The sequence below is a fragment of the Pipistrellus kuhlii genome, unplaced genomic scaffold (genome assembly GCF_014108245.1).
Source record: "Pipistrellus kuhlii isolate mPipKuh1 unplaced genomic scaffold, mPipKuh1.p scaffold_m20_p_15, whole genome shotgun sequence".
Lineage (NCBI taxonomy): Eukaryota > Metazoa > Chordata > Mammalia > Chiroptera > Vespertilionidae > Pipistrellus > Pipistrellus kuhlii.
The window spans coordinates 17,263,037-17,283,378 of record NW_023425460.1 but is presented as its reverse complement, the minus strand read 5'-3'; the positions used below and the strand labels follow the sequence as shown (position 1 = coordinate 17,283,378).

Sequence of the window (20,342 nt, the reverse complement as noted above, 5' to 3'; positions counted from 1 at the left end):
TTGACAACTGATATATCATACAGTGGAAGCAAATGCAAAAAAGAAATTTTAGAAACATTGGATTCTTATTGAATGTCCATAATGAAATTACTTGTTATCTCAAAACCAGTAGGATTTGTGGTTCCTATAGTGCCAATATAGGGTGTTGAAATTCTTGGATTTGTCAGGCATTGCCTTGGAGAAACTTAGATGAAGATTTTCTATAGGTAAGACTCCATTGCTATGCATTATGTAAAAGGTGCCATGATTTGTACCATTTACCAAAAGGTATGGAAATTTGCTGGAAATTTCATAGCCTTTTTCTACAGTTATTTATTTATTTATTTATTTATTTATTTATTTATTTATTTAGTAGTCAACTTCTTTCCACAGAGTTTTAGAAAACTTGCCACTCAGAAAAGTCCCTTATGAGATCCCACTGGAGACTCTTCTTCCATCTGAGCTTGGGTAAACATTATACCACCTAGACGTCCAGAAATTGTTTACACATTTTCTAAAGGCTTTCTCAGACATGCTTCTGAAAAGACTGATTTTCATGAGTGCACTGATGCAGCCTTTCACTTAATTGCTGGCAGACTGCCCAAACTCAGGTTATAATAAGTCCATTAGAATAGACACATCATTTGTTTTTTCCAGTGCTGCATTGTGTCTAGTGACATAACTGTATTAGCCAAGAGCAAAGAATTAGACTTCTCATTTATATCATGGCTGGCAGTGCCTAAAACAAGGATGACAGTCCTCCCAGCTGCCTTGTTACTAGAGCACCCAGACACCATGACCCAGCACCTTAGTTTTTAAAAAAGCTATTAACATTACACTCATGATAATGGTAGTCCTTAATAAAAAACAAACTGGAGGCATTTTATAGCTAAACAATTTTATTGGCTTTTTGTGAAATAAAAAACACAAAACAAACCATCATGGTTAAAGGCCATAGTCAGCATCAACCAAATGAACCAGCCACTTGGTTAGAGTAGCTGATAACACTAGTGTTGTATTATTGCTTTTACCCCAGGTTCATTTATATGTCCATTGTGTTTTTGGCAAGATTACAATCAAACGGAGCTTTGGTTGTTTAAATTCAACTCTGACTGCACACTGGAAACTCAGCCTCTACCATTAAGTGACAGGATATATGCTGATTCTTCCTGAGTCCTGGCATTTATCCTCTCATTCTCTGTCCCTTCTCCTTCCATTAACGATTCATAACTCTATTGACAAAAAAATTAAAGCAGATGCATTTACAGCCATCCCTCTGTACGCTACTGTCCCCTCCCCGTCCCCAGCCCTTGTCATGAAAGGGTGATGCATTTCTGGACTTCTCCAAACTCTTGTATCTGGTGTGTTTCCACTGTCAGTAATAAATGCCTATCTATAATCTGGATAGGTTTTTTCAAATGCATGACTGTCAACATTGGGACTCTACTGTCTCTGTTCCAAGTTCTGAATGCTAGAAAAAAACCAAACCAAACAAAATACAAATCCACAACCTTTAGCATCAGTAAGTTGACCTCCCAACAGAATAAGCCCAAGCTTCCACCACATAGCATCCCATGGCAGAGATGAAGCTGTGGCCTTAAAATGCTTTGTATGAGCACTGCAACACTTTAATTCACAGAGAAGCAATGATTGACTGCCTTTTGGAAGCTCCCTGGCTCAGTACTTTCTATTTTAACAGTGAAAACTCAGAATGACAAGGGGTCAGAACAAACTCACAATAGCACCATTTCCTAGACTTTTGGAATAAGATTCCTGTCTACATTGGAGAATACAGGGACCCCAGATGACCCAGCCTCCAGCTTTGCGCCTTCATAGGCCCCGCTGAATTTCAGCTGGGTTGGGTGGTCTACCTTCCTTAGCCTACTTCTGCAGCAACATGGGTTTTCCCTGGGAAGAATTAAAAATACGTGTCTTACAAGTGAAGTTGGCCACAGGTGAGAGACCTGAGGAAGCTTGTTTCTGGTGGTGAGATGTGACAAGCCTGTAGATGGTGGGACCCTTGCCCTTACCCAACTAGATTCAAGTCAGTAGAGACTCAGCATGCAGAAGCATGGCGAGATCAATGAATACTGAGAGACATAGACCCTAATACAGCAATCCAAACACCAACACTCTTATGGTATCTTTTGTATTCAGGTCCACCAGTGAGTTTGCCCTGAATAATGCTGGGATTTAATAAGCCCTTCTAATGATTAGAAAGATTATCCTCTTGAAACTAGACATTTTAAACAACAGAAGATTTGATATCACTATATTTTACATGGCACACATAACCATATAATTACTTGCCCTTACACGGCAAATATTGTAAATATACGTTCTTGGAGTTGACTTGGTAATTATACCAGTGTTAGTCGGCAGAACAAAGATTAAACACTCTCTAACTTGCACTTTGGGGAGTTTTATTCCAAACCGTTACTTCACAACAAAAGGCTAACCCTCTAATTATGTAATAACGCTCCGTGATCGTGTGGGCACAGAGAATCAGAGGGCGACTTCATGGTTAATTTGTGGCCTGTAAAATAAAGTAATACATAGTAGTTTCATTTTAACAAAATACAAGAGACCATATAAAAATATTTTCCAATTTGGAATTTGCAACATGAAAGCTGGGTTGTTTTTTTTCCTTTGTATAAAAAGAAATGAGAAAACAAAACAAAACAAAACAACAAAAAACACCCCAAATGGACTAAGGTTTATTAAGCCTTCTAACAAAAAATATAGATGTAAATTTAAGGAATGCAGTGAGCATTGTCAGCTTCCCTTTTGTCCAGGCTCATTGATGGTGAGCTTGTGCTTTGATCCCAGCCAGATAAATGCACAAAAGTGGAGGAAGACCAGTGCCTGAAACCTGAACTACAGTTTATCGCTAATAATAAGACTAATCGTACAGTAGTGCTTTCAAAAGGGTGTGACGGATTACTGACTTTTCCTCCTCAGGCAACTGCTGGAGATGAATTCCAGAAGCACCACTTCCGTCTTGAGTGATGTTTATTTAGTGCAATATCTTCCTTCTCTCTTTCTCTTTTCACCCGCTGGTAGTGGTCTTCTTCCTTCAGGTACCACACAGGGGGCCACCGGTGGCGCTCAAAGTATTCCTGGTTGTCTGGTGAAGGAAAGGGGTGGATGATCATACCCGTGGTTCATGAATCAATTGCTTCTATGAGCTAAGTTCTCTGTTTAATGCTCACATGCATGATTACTATCCATGCACATGAATAACTGATGTGCTGGGACAATATTAGGACCATTTTCAGATTGTGACACAAAGTTATTTTTTCTTTTCTTTTAAAAAATATATTCTTATTGAATTCAGAGAGGAAGATAGAGAGAGAGAGAGAGAAATATCAATGATGAGAGAGAATCATCTACCAGCTGCCTTCTGCACGCTCCCCACTGGGCATGTGCACTCACCAGGAATCAAACCATGACCTCCTAGTTCATAGGTCAGTGCTCAACCACTGAGCCATGCCAGCTGGGTGATACTGAAGTTTTGAGTGGTAGAATCACTTGCCCTAACCTTTCACTTGCCGGGCACAGAGAACCAGAACCTAGGATCACTTGATTTACTGTAAGCTCCCAAGCCTGCCTCCCTAGATGAGGCTGAGCTGACAACCTCAGCATGCTCTGCAGCAGCACCCCATGAGCCCCGCTCTGCCCAAACCTCTCCAAACACAAAGTCCTCCAAAGAGAATCCCTAGCCTACAATCCCTGTGTCATGTCACAGGGATATGTGACAACCAGCCAGTCACCAGAATTTCTCCACGAGCTTCGTGTGGCCCATGTTCCTTCTCAAGGGCAAGTAGGGTATTGACTCAGTTAGAGGAGATAAGAATTGGATGAATGGGGACCCCAAAGTCTCACCTGCGGATTTCGATTTGATCTCCTTGCGAAACTTGGAACAAACACTGTTGTAGTTGGTGCAGATGTGGTGCAGGCACCAGGCGGCCAGCTGGTGGGCATTGTGGAACTGCAAGAAAGTGAGCAAAAATGGGTGTGCCTCTTTTTTTTTTTTTTTTTTAAATAAAGTGGGGATACAAACAAATAGGAAACCACCGTAGTATGGAGAGAAATACAGGCCTGTCTACTAATTCAGTAAACACCTTGTCCTGGCTTTGGCTGTGGTCTATTCCAGCCAAGTATAGCCTTTGGCACACCCCTTCCTTATCCTCTGTGACAGGTGCACCAAAAATAATCACTGTATCAGATCAGGAGTTTAAAGTACGCCTGCCCTCCCGTACCCTGCCACCTGGCCCTCTAGTGTGATAAGTGGCCATGGCCTCTGAATGGCACCAGCCAACACCAGAAAACAGCGATGTCATCTCTGTTTAAGGAAGCCCGGGCAACGCAATACTCCGTGTCGCATGTCAGAGCTCAGCTTGCGGAGCCAAAGATCTGAAAGAGGAGACCGTGGAATGTGTGGCTGTCCTATACCTGTCCTTTGGTTACATAAGAAGAGCAGGCAGTGTGGGCATGATGGAAGGGATCCGAACGCCCACCCCTCCTTTTTTGAGTAGGTGGTCAGGGAGGTAGTACTAAGGTGGCTGTGATGGAACAAGACCCGATGCTCAAAAAAAAGACAGCTCCCCATTCATTCCCCAAACATGAAAGGTCTCCTCCCATCTCTTAGACTTTGGTCTATACCCCTTCTCAGACATCCATTCTATTTGTTGCTCTTGAAGTTTCTTGGATTAGACGAGATCCTGAAACCTACAGACTGGCTTCTTCTGGGGCCCACATGGCCTTGAACAAAGGCCATGAGTAAAGCCAAAGTCCTCAGGAAATAATGCAAGAAACTCTTTGAAAATCACAACACCAACCTCATGGACAGTTTTAACTGGTGCTTCCAATTTCTCTTGGTATTAGATTTCTTTCTGAAAGTAGGATTAAGATTGTGCTATATTGCAGTTGGCTTGTTCTTTTTCAGGAGAGTCTTCTGTGGATATTTTTTCCCTACTCTTAATTCAGTGACTTCATGTTGTTAAAAATTGGCCAGCTGGGAAATTTGTACCATGGGGATTAGGAAATGCAACAGATTAGGGTCCCACCCACCTGTCCCCACGCTTAGCGCACATATTTATTGGGATGACAGAATCACAATATCAATGTTAGCAAATACTGATTTTAGAAAACCCTGGAGAACCACAGTGAGACATGGGGCCTAGTGGGACTTCATGGCATCCTAGAAACAATTCTTGGCCAATAAGTGTCCAAGAATTTTACAAACGAGAGACAAATCCCTCCTCTAGACTGCCCCAAGTTCTCTTGCATGCAAAAGCTGATGTCTTGGGGGACAATGGAGCTGGTGTGGGGGTTAGGTCTTGTTGCTTTTTCAAAGGAAGCCCAGCGGGGTGAATGGTGCATGAAATGTAAAACTCTCAGATCTTCCAAGTGTACACAGGGGGCCTCTGTGACTCGGTGGTGACATCTTTATTTAGACAGATGCAACAGTGGAATGTTTTATCAGCATTAAATGAATGAGTTGAACACACTAAAAAGGTGAAAAGCAAATTGTTACAAACCTGGGCCAACTCCAAATAAGAGAGCACTTCTCCATCAATGCCCTCACCACTCATAGCAGCCTTGGTCAGCTCCTGAACTGCATGCTGCTCTGGGGAAGAGAGGGACAGGAGAAAGTTAGACCATCCTCTGCAAGCCAGACATCTTGCCTGGAGGACTGGGTCTGGTCTTGGGCCTCCTAAAAAAGGAGGAAGTATGGTGCACAGCTCTAATAGCCATCCTAACTGAACCTAAGGTCCATTCTGATGTGAGGCCCTTCAGTACAGAGTTTGATCTCCAGCCATTGCACCTATGACTCTTAGGATACTAGTTAGCAATTCTGAAAGAGCCAGATTCCTACAGACCTTCACTGTCCAGTATGGTAACTACTGGCCATGAGACTATTTAAGTTTCAATTAATTTAAACTTAAATGAAATAAAAAACCCAGCTCCTTAGCCACAACTATAGCCACTTTTAAGTGCTCAATAGCCACATGAGTTTTGGACAAGGCAGATGCACAGCATCCCCATCACCATTGGATATGCTGCTCTAAACAGTCCAGAATCCTCTAGACTAGGGGTGTCGAACTCAATCAGAGAAGGGGCCAAAATCTAAAATCCAGCCTAAATTGCGGGCCGAATGGTTTACTGAACAGTCATAAACTGTCATTGTGATGGAAACGCAGCGGAGTGCAGTGATGACAGCGAGGTGCGGGCCACATTGCAAGGCCTGGCGGGACGGATTTGGCCCGCGGGCCTTGTGTTTGACACATGTGCTCTAGACTTTCTAGTATCTTCCTGTTTGACACTTTCCTCACTCACCTTGCTCCAAATCTCAACACTTTCTGAAAGTGGAGAGAGTAACAGGAACGAGTTCATATGCGGAATTAAAAATGTGAATGCTGCCTGGCTTAGTGGCTGAGCATTGACCTATGAAACAGGAGGTCAGGGTTCAATTCCAGGTCAGGATATATGCCAGGTTAAAGGCTCCATCCCCAGTAAGAGGCTTGCAGGAGGCAGCTGATCAATGATTCTTTCTCATCATTGATGTTTCTATCTCTCTCTCCCTCTCCCTTCCTCTCTGAAATCAATTTTAAAAAATGTGAATGCATATGTCTATCTTAACAGCTGCAGATGAACCACATATTGCTCAATCCCTTAGATGCTAATGACTGTCAGCCAGAAGTAACACTAATCCAGTTGGGAAAACTATTTCTGCTTATGAGCCATGTTCAAGGTTTCAAACCTGAATTTAAATTGTGGTTCTGAGACTGAGCTATCCTGCCTCCATTTAGGCTGTCACCTGCCTCTGGGACTGATAGAGAGTGGGTAGTCTAGGCCCTGCATTTCTAGCTCCTTGATGTTACTATGTTTTTTTCATTTCTACCATTACATCTGTTCTTCTAATCCACTATGTTGCTGAATCATGCTTACTTTCTGCTCTGGCTCTACATCCTTGTTAGTCAATATGCCTCTGTCTGGTCAGTAAGTTATCTAGATTTCAGTGGTTTCTTTTGCAAACCCTTCCAAAGCTCACTTGAAAAATAAGAGCTATTTGGAACTAAATTTCCCAGAGAAGTCATCAGGCTTTTTAATTTGAGGTAACCTCACCATTCCTTGACATTCATTCAACACTTTGGCTTGCAAAGCATTTTCACCCCAGAAGCTGATTTTTAAACAAGATTCTAAACACTCTATCATTACACTAAACAGTATACACCAAACAATATAAATGATTAGAGGAATCATATTAGGAAGCTATCTATACTAATATAAGGGTAATATGCTAATTTTACCAGACATCCTTCTAGACCAGTGTTTCCCAAACTTTTGACATATGTGTACCCCTTCTATAATTTTCGTAATGCTGAGTATCCCTCGTACTCATGAGAATGTAGAATTAGGCACAGCTAAGCACAGTGCAATGCATATCCCCACCAGACTCCGGGGCAACGTGTACCCCCACCAAACTCTTCCAGTACCCCTGGGGGTACGAGTACCACACTCTGGGAAACACTGTTCTAGACAAAGCCATGGTGGCAGGGGCCAAGACAGAGGCAGTTAGGGGCAATCAGGCCAGCAGGGGAGAGCAGTTACAGGTTGGGCCTAAACCAGCAGTAGAACATCCCCTGGGGGGACTTGGATTAGAGAGGGTGCAGGCCCGGCTAAGGGACCTCCCCACCCCCTGTGCACAAATTTTGTGCATCAGGCCTCTAGTACATTAAATGATTATAACAGTGATAATAGTATTTAATAACAAAACTAAACAGAGAAATTCTATAGTTCATAGGGAAGGGTTTCTCTGGGTCAGTTTCTTTCATGGAGAAATCAGTCCCAGGTTTTCATCACCACACTTAATAGTTAAGCAAAAATGAAAGTATGCTGAAATTGGTGACAAACTCTGTTCAATGGATTTGGCTCCAAATTGCTTCTGTTTAAAAAAAAAAAAAAAAATCAAATTTGTCCTCAAAGGACAAATACTTGGAAAAATAGTCAAGTGGTTTGAAACTCATAACTCTGAAAAAGGACACTGTGTATTATTGCTTCCTAGTTACTATTTAAAAAGTAGTATCTACTCATTTAGTTGATCTGAAGGTTGTGGGTTATTGTTAAGCTAAAAAGTAGTATCTACTCATTTAGACCTATGACTTCGGGTGTATTGGTTAAAAACAGTTTTTTAAAAATCAGCTGGTACCTGGCTGGTATGGCTTAGTGATTGAGTGTTGAACTACGAACCAGAGGTCAGTTTGATTCCTGGTCAGGGCATATGCCCAGATTGTGGGCTCAATCCCCTGTGCAAGGCATGTAGGAGGCATCTGATCAGTAATTCTCTCTCACCATTGATGTTTCTATTTCTCTATCTCCCTTCCTTTCTGAAATAAATATATTTTAAAAGTATTAGCTAGCTAAGGTTCAACTATCTCTTGCTATCTCACTGAGAAAGAAGGCAGGGGAAGGGAGGATTCTGACCTCCTGTTGGCTGCATATAGTAGAAACATGGAGTTCAGAGAAATAAATATTTTTCCTAAAGACATTGACAGAAAATCAAGCACAGACATGACTGGTTGGTTTGCTCATACATTCATTTTCATTCATTTAATGATTCAACAAATATTTATTGAGAACCTAACATCCTCAGGCACTTTTCTGAGTGCAGAGAATAAACCAGTAGACAAAACAGGCACTATCTTCCCTTTCATGGTTAACAGGAATAAACTAAATGTAGCGATAAACACCCAGATGGCTTGCTAACTGACACTGCTCGTGAATAAAGCTGAAGGTTTAAATGTAAGTAGAAGGTATTTGAACGCCTATGTCCTATTTAGACCTGCTTTAGCTTACCTACTGAACAAATCTACAAATGATACATAAGATTTTGAGAAGCTAAGCCAAGTCTTCCTTTTTCTTTTTTTCATTCTCTCTCCTAAAATGATCTTGACAATGTCAGAACATTTTCTAAAATAGCTTTAAGAAAACCACTTATATAATGCTGACTAGGACCAGACACTGTTCTAAGGACTTTATATATACACACATCTTAACTCTTTAAACTTCCCTAGAGCTCTGTGAAAGAATACCATTTTCCCCATTTTAAAGAGAGTGAGAACTGAGACAGAGCAGATAAGTCAAGCCAGAAGTCAGTAAATGTTGCAGACAAAATGTGAACCCAAGCAATCTGGCTGGGTTGCCTGTGTTCTTAACCACTATCTCCTATAGCCTCTTTCTTAAAGACTGTGTCTGGACACACATTATGAAGGTGACATGGACACAACAGTGTTATTTCAGATTCCATGGTCCACAAATGAGGTAGCGTGCAGAGAGCATGGGCCATGAGGGGATCGGCTATGCACTATCCATCTTTTTATATTTGTATTACCTAACAGTCCTTACCACAAAGGAGGTGCTTAAAAATATCTGTTGAATTGAATTGGGCTCTCTGATACATTTGATCCGTTCATATCATCCTATATAAGACTGTCTTATAATGGAGGATAAAAAATTAATTTTTAATCCCTGGAAATCTTACTTTTATTTAAACATGAATTTGATAAATACGACAGTCAGACACCACATGGCCTGAGTCATCAGCCTTACCTGCAAGTGCAACCAAGTGTGGCAGGCAGAATCTGTTCGCCAAGGCAATTAATTCCAGTGGGTCCAGGTCCAAGTTGGGTGACAACTGCTTGGTATAGAGATAATCCAGGACCGCCTGCATCGACATCTTGTTTATGTTCGGGAGATACACCTGAAATGGTATTTGGAAAGCTGAGTTCTGATGAAGAAAGCAGTGGGTGCATTTTCAGGCTATACTGCTTATAAACATCCCAACTGCATTACTCGATATTGGCGAGTCTGGAACGCCTGCTTTGAGGCTGTGTAGAGAAGTCATTCACTATTTACGGCTTTACACACAACAGTTTGATTTGTAGATGACAAAAGCGTGGGGCTGCCTGACAAAGCCTGATTTGGAATTTTTAAATGGCTGTTTGGATTTATAAATCAGACAAATGGGATGTGAATGTAAGATGACATTATGGGCCCTCCTTGCCAAGTACCTTATAATACTCTATTGTGGGGAAAGAAATCTCCTAGCAACATGACAGGTATTGGGGGGAGCTGCAAACCACACTGTTGCTGACACACGGTAGAACCCAGATCTCTAAGATGTCAAAGCAGAGGATATGCAGCCACTCGAGATGCCACAGTGACTGGCTTGATTCCAGCTTTCTATCGAAATACGCTAATACGATATACACACTTAATTATTTTTCCTATGGCACAACCACATAGATTCAGAACTACTGAAACATTACCAGGTGTCAGTAGATTGAGAAAATGCAGAGAAATCTTTGCCTGGGATTTCTGGGGGGAACAGCTGGTTGGTATGGTGACCTCTCCCCTGTAGGATTCCCCTAATCTCTCTCCTGAGTACCTGTGGCTGTTGCCCATATAAATGAATGCATGCTGGAGTCTGCCAGGCAGCCAGGGAGTTCTGGATGGCTGGGCGGGGCATGGATCAGTGGGATCTACACTGCACAGCAGCTGCTCTTCACTGCAGGTCTCTAACTGCATGAAATGGGAGCTGGTATTTACTTCTGAAATGATGATTACAAAAATGAACCCAATTGAAGGTCTCCTAAGCACAAGATACTGTGCTAAGCTTTTCACACGCAGGAAGGGATGATTATTTCTGATATTTAAAGATAAGGAAATTGAGGTTTAGAGAGGTTAAGTTCCATATCCAAGGTCACAGAGCTAGTGAGTAGTGACTGAGATTTGGATCCAGGGAATATAATTCTAAAGTCCGTGTTCAGAACTGCTGTGCAGTATTGGGAATTCCTCATGGCAAAGGAAGCAAAGATTTGGGTTATATAAAATATCTTTCATTACTCATTTTTAAGAATTAGATTTTTGAGTTCAAAAGGATAAGTAGTTATGTACTTCTTAATTCTTGTATTTAATAAGCCTCTCTTTACAGCATAGTATAAACATATACATGTCTAATTTTATCTATACTACATATCAAATTTTTTTCTTTCCTCCCCCTCTCCTGTCTAATGTGTTCTAGTACTTCCAGAATTGTTTCAAGCATAGCAACCTTCTATGATATATTATTGTCTTGTGTGGCCACCAGCCACCTCAGAGAGGGAATTAATGCATCAAAGGAAAGGCTCATAAAATTCCTAGAAATATTTATCTCCTCTGCTTCCTTCGGGTATAGTCAGTGGAAACAATTATTATTCCATAAATAAGGTATGTGAGCTATTACCATCCATGATTGAACAGGTGTGACCATTGCAAATTTCTAGCATAACCTCTGCAGCATATAGTACTTGGCAAGTAGAAATATTACTAATATTATTTTGAAATAAAAAAGCCCTTGTATTGTTATTAATTGCTATTCCAGTGAATCTAACACTGGTTGTACTTGTGTGCATGCTTATATAGGTAGACATGTTTATGTACACATGCATTTACCTTATACAGACATGAATTTATTTCTAGACACCCGATTGTTTCTGTATGTGTGAGCACATGGCAAAATTTTATCTCTCAAAAGTGGTGTTTGGATTAGATTTTGGAAGATAATGGAAGGCTACTTAAGTTGTAAAACTATAAAAGTGGAGCCATTTTGATGGTGAAAGTACAGTGCATATTTTATAAAATGCCAACTCCTAAAGGTGTTAGTGATGGTAATATAAAAAGTCCAAGGGCTTCCTGTAAACTCTTGCTCTCTCAGAGAGGAAGATGTCTGCTGTTTCTAAAAATAAGGGCTTGAAGGACAGGGCAAGAGTCTGGGGCAGGCCAGGGATGTCACTACAATGCCGTTGTGAGGTCTGACAAATCATTCACCTTCTATGACTCATAGTTGCCTCATCTGTTATAGGGGAGAAATTTGGGATCGATGATATCTGAAGTTTGTTATTCTTTACTGAGATCATGGATTTTCACAATATTCCGATTACTTTAGCAGGTTTTTGTTTTTCTTTGTAAGAGTCTGTTCTAAGTCATGGCAAAATGCAGCATAGTAAAAACATATACTATGTTTAATTTAATTCTAAATTAAAATATATATATTTCTGGGAGGAGATGGCAGAGTCCAGCAGGCAGCCCCCAAAACTCTCAATATCTTTGGAATGTTCTGACATTTGTAATCATATGGGACTTGTTGCTTCCTGCTTGCTAAATGGTACTAATATTTTTTTTTGAAGTGATGGTTTTTTTTGGAAAATAATGTTAGGGACTTTTGGAAGTAACCAGCAAATAAGAATAAACTAAAAACACTTTCAGAGCACATATTTTTTTTCCTCATATTCATTGTTTGTTTGTTTTTTGTTTGTTTTTAAAGCCTGTTTATATGATTTCAACACTTACAACATAACTGTTTAACTATGGAGAAACCATTTTGTAGTATTATATTAAAAAATAATATAAAGTGACATAAGAAATGGAATTAAGAATTTTGTATTGTACCTGCTTGATGTAGTTTCAAAAAAGAGAGTAATAAAAGAGAATATAATGCTTTCCCTAAACAACATGCCACCTTCCAGTTTAGATGGTTTAAAATTTTAATTGCAAAGATCAGCTCAGACTATTAGGTTTATAATTAGAGACAGTCTCCTAGAGAATGAGAAAGTATTGTAGATCCAGAGCATTGCTTACTACAACCCTGGCATGCATTTTTAATAAACCATTTGCTACGAACCTCTGGGGAGAGAATTATGCTTACAGCTGTATTAAAAGTAATGAGAAAAATATAAGTAAAATAGTGTCGTCTTAGATATTAAATGACAAAAAAGTAAAAGGAATATCAATGGGCACATTTTATTCTTTTCTGAATTTGCATGTGAATTCTATTAATGCAAAAAAAAAAAATAGACTGAATTTTGGATTGGGAAGTCAGATTTTCACAAGACAATTATAGAGTTAAAAGATGGCCTAGAAAAGACAAACCCCAAATGCAAATAGGGACCCAAATAAACTCTGGAGCATTTACTGGGTGCTTGAGTGCTCTTCCCTACTCCCAAAACCACCTCTACCAGGAAGGAAACGGGGCTTTAACTTAGGGTTTTCAGGGGACAAAGATATTTAAATCCTGATTAGAAAGCACAAGAATCCTCTAGGTCGGATAATAGTCACTAATGATTCTTAAATGTTCTAGACACCAAATTCAATGCTTTATGCACACTCTCTCCTGCCTTGCCTACCCTTTAAAGAAGGTTCTCCCCTTCTCTGTTATCCCTATTTTACAGACGAGGACACATATTTAGAGAGGCTGGCCACTTGCCCAAGGTCGAGCTGAGACAGGAGTTCAAAACTACAGAACTATCACCATCTATACTGGATATAAAGAGGAGGAGCAGGAAAGGGCAGGAATGCCTGCGCACATGGCATTCGCCATATATTGACTAGAGGAATTTCGGCACAGACCTTTGGTTGCTTGGTTCCAGGGTCTTGTCTTTTGAGCTGGTTGAATCAAAACACACCTGTTATTAGCCTTAGCTACAGCTCTAAGTGGTGAGTGCTCAACTTTCTGGGGGAGTGCTCAACAGGTGGCCATCTCCAAGGGAGGTTACTAAACAGCCGCATACGTGCACAGTCACCACATTCACATTTGCTGCCAAGGTTTTGCTTTGGTCACCTCTCCTGCACATTTTAATCTGGAGACAATTACAGTCCATTCTGGGAAGGGATAAAGGAGATTAGCATTTGTGAGGTCAGCTTCCACAGTGTCTCTCTGTGCCTGGGTCCCGGACCTTGATCAGCTTCTCCCTTCTGGGTTAATCGCTGGCGTCTACAGCACCACCAGCACTACAGCAGTGAGCTGGAGAAAGAAGGGAAGCGAGCCTCTGGGCTCCTATCTAGAGAGTACTGAAGTCAGTGGAATGCCTTTAGGATGAAGTTTTATTAATCAGTGGCTTCCTCACTTTTTTTTTTTTTTTGAGAGATAAAATATATCAACACTGCTGGCCTCAAAATAAGACTACTGACAGCTACCATTTATGTAAAGTTGATGAGGTGCTTTGCAAGTATTCATTCTCACACCTCATGACCACACTATGGCTTATTATTGTGATTTCCAGATAGGGAGATGGGAACTCAGAAGGGTGATCACTGGCCCAAGGCCTCAAGCTTGCAGAGAGAGCTTGCTCCTTCACTGGGTGGCCTCCACAGGCTGCAGGAGTCTCCATGATAACTCCCCAGAACACCTCTGACAGCACAGGACCTTTTTCATTGTCACACGTGAGGAGCTCCTGATTTACAATGGCTGCACGACACCAGGAGAGGTCATTAGGATAATTCCAATGCTTTTCTCCAAACAGCAGACAGCCTTTGTGCTGGGGGTTGGCTTAGCAGCAGCTGCAGTTTGTTCTGGAGGCAGGGGGGTGGCCCAGTGACCTCTCTGGTCCTGGCCATCCCAGCTTGTGATTCTAGGATTCTGTTTCCCTACTTGGGGATGCAAATGCAGAGGCTCCTGGGTCACAATGGGAGTGCTCAGATTTCTAGTGTGAGCAACCCTTTCCAAAAGTTAGCCATTGTTTTCTGTATTTCTTTTTAAAGTTTGGAGAGTTGCTGAGATAAGCAAAGCAAGCCTCTTAGGACAATCAACTTGATGGGGTGTCCCCATATTTTTTCTTAAAAAAAAAAAAGGGATGGTTAAAAATACTTGCAAAACTGAACAAAAATGCTTGCTCACCTCTAGGCTAAAGTTAGAAGTGTTTGAATAAAATTTTCAATTCTTTTCCAACTGAGCATGTAAAAAGATGAAGATACAGGGTCTCTGAGGTACAACTTTCTCTGCTCTAGAGAGTGCCCCCTCTTTTGGAGATAAGGCCAGCATCTGACACTAACCCAGGGGCTTCCACTAGACCAGTGGTTGGCAAACTGCGGCTAGTGAGCCAATTGCGGCTCTGTTGACTAATGGGTTTGCTGACCACTGGTCTATACTTTCTTCTGTGGTACTGGAGGGCCACTGCATGGCTAAAAGCATGGGCCTAAAAGTTTTTATGCACAGAACATGTGTTTAGAATATTCTTTAATGAACATAAAGATAGGTATGTGTGTGTCTGTGATAAGTGGGGTCCTCTAAACCAGTGGTAGGCAAACTCATTAGTCAATAGAGCGGCAAACCATGGTTTGCGAGCTGCATGTGGCTCGAGAGCCACAGTTTCCTGACCACTGCACTAGACCTAAGCACTCTGAGAGATGTGTTCAGAGGAGTAACCATTTGCTTTATTACTGTTTCCTTACTGTTGACAAACCTCAGAGAAGGCAAGTTAGGGCAGAGCCACAAGGAGAGTCACAGCTTAAGGGGACCTCAAGGGCAATCCCGTGCATCCCTCATCTTGCAGATGAGACTATGGCACACGGAGTTGGCTCTTGAGTTCCCCTCTCTGTTTAGGGCCAGAGATGAGCTTAGGACATTAGTGACTGAAGACACATTTCACTGTCCTAAACTTTGGAAAGACAGGTTCAGTCCCTCTTATATATGCCTTTGATAATACGCCTGGAGACATCTATTACCAACTACAGCTGATCATGTTTTTGGGGCAGAGGAGAGCTCCGGGGGAGAAAGGATAGGCAAGGAAAGCTCATTCATAACAAGTGACCGCTAATCAATGCTCCTCACAATTGCAGATTGAAGAAGAGGGTGACCTGACACACAGACACTGCCTAAGGAATATTTCACAGAAGGAGTTAAAGCAGCAAAGTCATCTGGCTAATAAAACACTTCATACAAATACACACTTTATACAAATACACACGCGTGCTCATGAACACTCACTCAGGCTTTTTGGAAGGCACGTACCTCACTGTTGGCGCTTTCCACGAATGACCCTCCGAACATGGCAGCCATCCATTGGCAGCTACAGATCAGCAGCGGTTTGTGGGCACTAATGGCTCCATCATCCAGCTTAAATGTCACATCTGCCCAGGGATGGAGGAAACACCACCATGAGCCAGCCTCATTGAGAGTTGCACCCATATTCATCCATCTACGTCTCTTGTCCTCTCTCTTCCATAGCTTTACCGAGTGGTTTTGTGTCCCGCCCGTGGCACACCCAATTCTCTCCATGTTCTCCAAGGATTAAGGAGTAAGCATTTACACACAGTGTCACAACACAACTTCTCAGAACCATAAGGACACATAAAAGAGGAATATTTTTTCTTCCCTATTATGAACAATTTCAAAAATTTACAAGTGGTAAGAATAATATAATAATTCATTTATCACACTTAATATTTGCCGTGTTTGCTTCAGCTATATGTGTACATATTACTTTTTATATAGAGAGACTTTTTTTTTTAACAGATAGTATTACACTTCATTCCTACTATATCGAGTTTCTAAAAATAAGAACATTCTCCTAGATAATCATTACTTCTAAGAAAATTAAAAATAATCCCCTAATATCATCTCCTATCTGGTTCATATTAAAAATTTTCTAATTATCCATAAACTGTATTTTATAGCTTTTTTCCCCCTTAAACAGAATTCACTTGAGGCTTCCCCGCTGTATTTGTTCATTATGCTTCTGCAGTAAGGAGAGCGTGATTTCATGAACTTTACTTAAGGCCCACTGTTTAATCTGCTGCAGCTTTGAACATTTTTCCCCCATTAACTTTCAAGACTGCTTTTATATCATGATGGTCAATGTTTGGAGTAAATATTACTCATAAGTTTTAAAATTTATGAACAGACTCAGTAACCACTTACTAAATGTATATATCTTGGCAGGCATTATCAAAGATAAAGATACAAATGAAGTATACATATTATCAGAAGTTAGGAAGTCAAAATCACACACACACACACACACACACACACACACACACACACAGAAGACAACTGCAAAACAAAAATAGTACAAGATAGAAGACAGTACAAACATGGGTATGTAACCCATCTTGGATACAGGCCACCAGTGTGCTTAAGCAATTATGTAAGGACACCGAGGGCAGATATGCTTAGTTGTCAAAGACAAAGGAGGAACAAGAAAAGAGTGTGAGAACAAAAAAGAAAAAGAGGGGGTGGGAAGAGATAAGGCATCCCTGATGGGAATGCAGGGGGTCACCAAAATTGCCTCAAGGATTTCAGTGCTCAGGACAAGAGGTCTTTGATTTTGGTTATGAATCATTGCTGAAGGGCCAGCAGGGAACAGAGTTGCTCAGGAAGGAATCCTGAAGGAGAACTGTGAGCATCAAGCTGACTGGCTCAGGCTCAGGGGTAACCTGACCCATCCTTGGAAGCACTGTGATACCCTGGCACTTTAGGGGACAGCTTGGATTCAAATCCCGGGTCTACCTTTATTACCTGTGTAACCATGGGCAAATTACCTAATTGTCTGTGTCCCTCAATTACCCTATCTGAAAAATATAGCTAATAATATTTAGCACTTAAGTCTGATATGAGATAAATAAGTAAATACATGTAACTTAGGCATGTGGGAAAACATAAATACTCACCCATGTTAGGGGCAGTCATGTTCCACCCCCCCCCCCCCCCCCCCCCCCCCGGCTCATGTCTGACCTAAGGTTTGATAAAACACAACAGAGGCGTCTGCGACTTGGCCACTGGCCCTGCTCACCTGAGAATGTCCCCTTGCTAAGACACTCTTTTATGCGATTGGCCTTCCTGACGTGAAACGCTTTCGTAATCTCCTGGTTCATGAAGGCTTCGTTGTTCATGATGTTTTCCACCATCATCCTCAAGTCAAACATCTCCAGGATCTCTGCGATCTGAGCCAGGCCCACCAAGTCCTTCTCCTTTTCATCCAGTTGCCCCGTGTAAAGAAACTGGAGCAGGGTCCGAAAAGGGCCCGACTGGACCGACGAGTCCATCCTGACCACGGTCACAGGGCCCAACCGCTTCGAAATGGGATTGACTTGCATTTCCTTGTGCATGCCAATAAACCCCTTACTCCAGCCTGCCAGTGCCTGTGTCTCCGGGATCGAGCCCTCGGCTTCCAGCTGGAGAATCTCCTGCTGGGATTGGTTCAGGCTGGGGGACTCCTCCTGGTCAGCCTGAGGCGTCCTTGGGGTACCCTCTTCCAGCTCCTCATCTGGGTCAACAACACTCCATGCCTGCTCCTGGACATCCCGGCTCTGCTTCTCCTTCTCACAAGTAACTTCACTCCCGTTTGGAGTTTCTTCACATTCCATTAGAAAAAGATCATAAAATTTGGAAGAGGAGGTAGCAAGGTAAATTCGGTGTGCAAAGATGTGCTCCTGGTCCTGGAGGACAAACAGGACGTCGGCACACAGAGGATTGTCCAGTAAACAGGCAGCTTCGCTCGTCCCCATGGAGGGACACTCTGGGACCTTGATGACCGGTGGGGGCGCTTTTGGAGGTAGGAACGGTGCCTGAAGTAAAGGTTTCTGAACTTTCTTGAGGTGGGATTTCCAGAACTGCAAGTGCCGGCGGGAAATCAGCGCGGCCCGGATTGCGTTGTCAAACACGTCCTTGATTCCAAACTGATCAAAAACGCTCGTCTCGTAGTACGGGATGCCCAATTCCTTTGCAACCTCTCGGCCTTTCTCAGGGGGCAGGATATCTCCTCTCTTTATGGGCCTGGAATAGAATAAACATTATTATCGGCTTTATTTTAGAAAAATAAATATAGTAGGCAGGGTCTACCTAAGGTCCCAATTGAATCATAATTTAAAATTCTTCTCAAGCTTTTATTTTAAAGAAATATATATATATTTTATTGATTTCAGAGAGGAAGAGGAAGAGGGAGAAAGAGACAGAAACATAAATGCTGAGAGAGAATCATCAATTGGTTGCCTCCTGTATGTGCCCCTCTGGGGATAGGGCCCTCAACCTGGTCATGTGCTCTGACCAGAATCAAACCATGACCTTCAGGTGCATAGATTGATGCTCAACCACTGAGCCACACTGGCTGGGCCTACTAAAGCTTTTAAAAAGGCTCTTGAAAAAAATATATTGCCAACCCATCTTTAAAATACAAAGGACTTATGATTATAGGGGGAAAATGCTTTCAATAGTAACCACAATAACTGAAGTAACAGCAATTTACTAACTATTTGATCTTGGGAAAGTTACTTAATCTCTTTAAGCCTTGGTTCTCCAAACTCTAAAAGAGAAATAATAATAATGAGTACCTATATCTTCAAAGACTGTTGAGAGGTTTAAACGAGATAATATGCTTAGCTAAGTACCTGGTCCACTATGCTTGATAAATGTTAATGGTTATTATCCTGACCACCTTCATCATCCTCATCGTCATCATCACTAAATTTTGCTTTATAACTTTAAAATGAGTCCATATTCAACTGAGCCTCACCATAACCTTATAGGGATTATTTTCATTCTACATTCTAAAGAAACCGAGGCAGAGAGTTTAAAGGGTTTGCCTAAAGTCACATTTGCAAATTGCTGAGAGACCTCTACTAAGCAATTAAGAGTCTAGAACTCCCTAGTTCTAAGCTAGTTAAATGGTCCCCATCCAAAAGCTCATTACGTTCTCAGTAATTAGATTTGTAAATCTTTCACATCTTTCCCTTCTTTTCTCTTTCACCCTCTTGAGTCAGGACCACATCACCTTTTTGCCTAGACAAGTGCATTAGGCTCTCTCGCTCCCTCTTCCCCCCTCCCTTCCTTCTTTCCACTCTCTCTCTAAAAATCAATGGAGAAAAATATCCTCAAGTAAGGATTAACAAAAAATATATATATATATATTTATTTTTCTTCTGGTTCTACAAAGTTCCTGAAAAAACATTTTTTTTTTTTTCATTCTGGTTCAACAAAGTTCTACATCCTTTGGGCTGGCACATGACACCAATTTGCAATCTAATCAAACCCAGGGAGGCCAAACCTTTGGAAGCAGAGTGATGGAATAGTTCTGTGATTATAGCATAACCACAGCAAAGACACAGATGGATTCCAGAACATAGGTAAGATGTGATCTGTTATAAATGCATACTTGATTTTGAGACACACTATTAGAATTTATCTTCCTACATAAACATTTGGCTTTCAAGACCAAAGGTAATGTGAGTGACAGGCACTAGTCTTAGGGGAAATAAGATAATAGTAGGCAGAATTTGGATTTGAAGACCTGGATTGAAAAACTGAGAATCAACTGTAGGGTGCTGCAAAAGTGGAAGGGACGTATAATAAAGAAAGTGGAACATCAAGGTTTGTTTCTGTGGGCATTTTGTGCTCCTTATCCTGGGACTGACTGGAAGATCACTAACTTATGACACTTTTCAAGGTTAAGCTCAAATATCACCTCCTTTATACAACCTCATTACTGTTCTGTAGAAGGGCTTGTCCCCTCCCTGTCCTCTAGAGCTCCCTAACTCTCCCCCAGTCC

General features: G+C 41.5%; 1 protein-coding gene across 8 annotated transcripts in view; it reads right to left on the bottom strand.

Moving 5' to 3' along the window:
- Positions 1 to 860: 860 nt before the first annotated feature.
- The window catches only part of RHOBTB1 (Rho related BTB domain containing 1), a 105,021-nt gene continuing 85,539 nt past the window's right edge, over positions 861 to 20,342 (bottom strand). For 7 of the 8 annotated variants that reach the window (XM_036438395.2, XM_036438392.2, XM_036438391.2 and 4 more), the window contains 6 exons: positions 17,592 to 18,574; positions 15,812 to 15,930; positions 9,595 to 9,745; positions 5,523 to 5,611; positions 3,865 to 3,970; positions 861 to 3,106 (listed from right to left, as the gene is read on the bottom strand). In XM_036438395.2, the coding sequence (XP_036294288.1) occupies positions 2,937 to 3,106; positions 3,865 to 3,970; positions 5,523 to 5,611; positions 9,595 to 9,745; positions 15,812 to 15,930; positions 17,592 to 18,574 (1,618 nt within the window). In that variant the 3' untranslated portion in view covers positions 861 to 2,936. The remainder of the gene's footprint in view (positions 3,107 to 3,864; positions 3,971 to 5,522; positions 5,612 to 9,594; positions 9,746 to 15,811; positions 15,931 to 17,591; positions 18,575 to 20,342) is intronic. The other variant, XM_036438397.2, reaches the window with a different exon arrangement.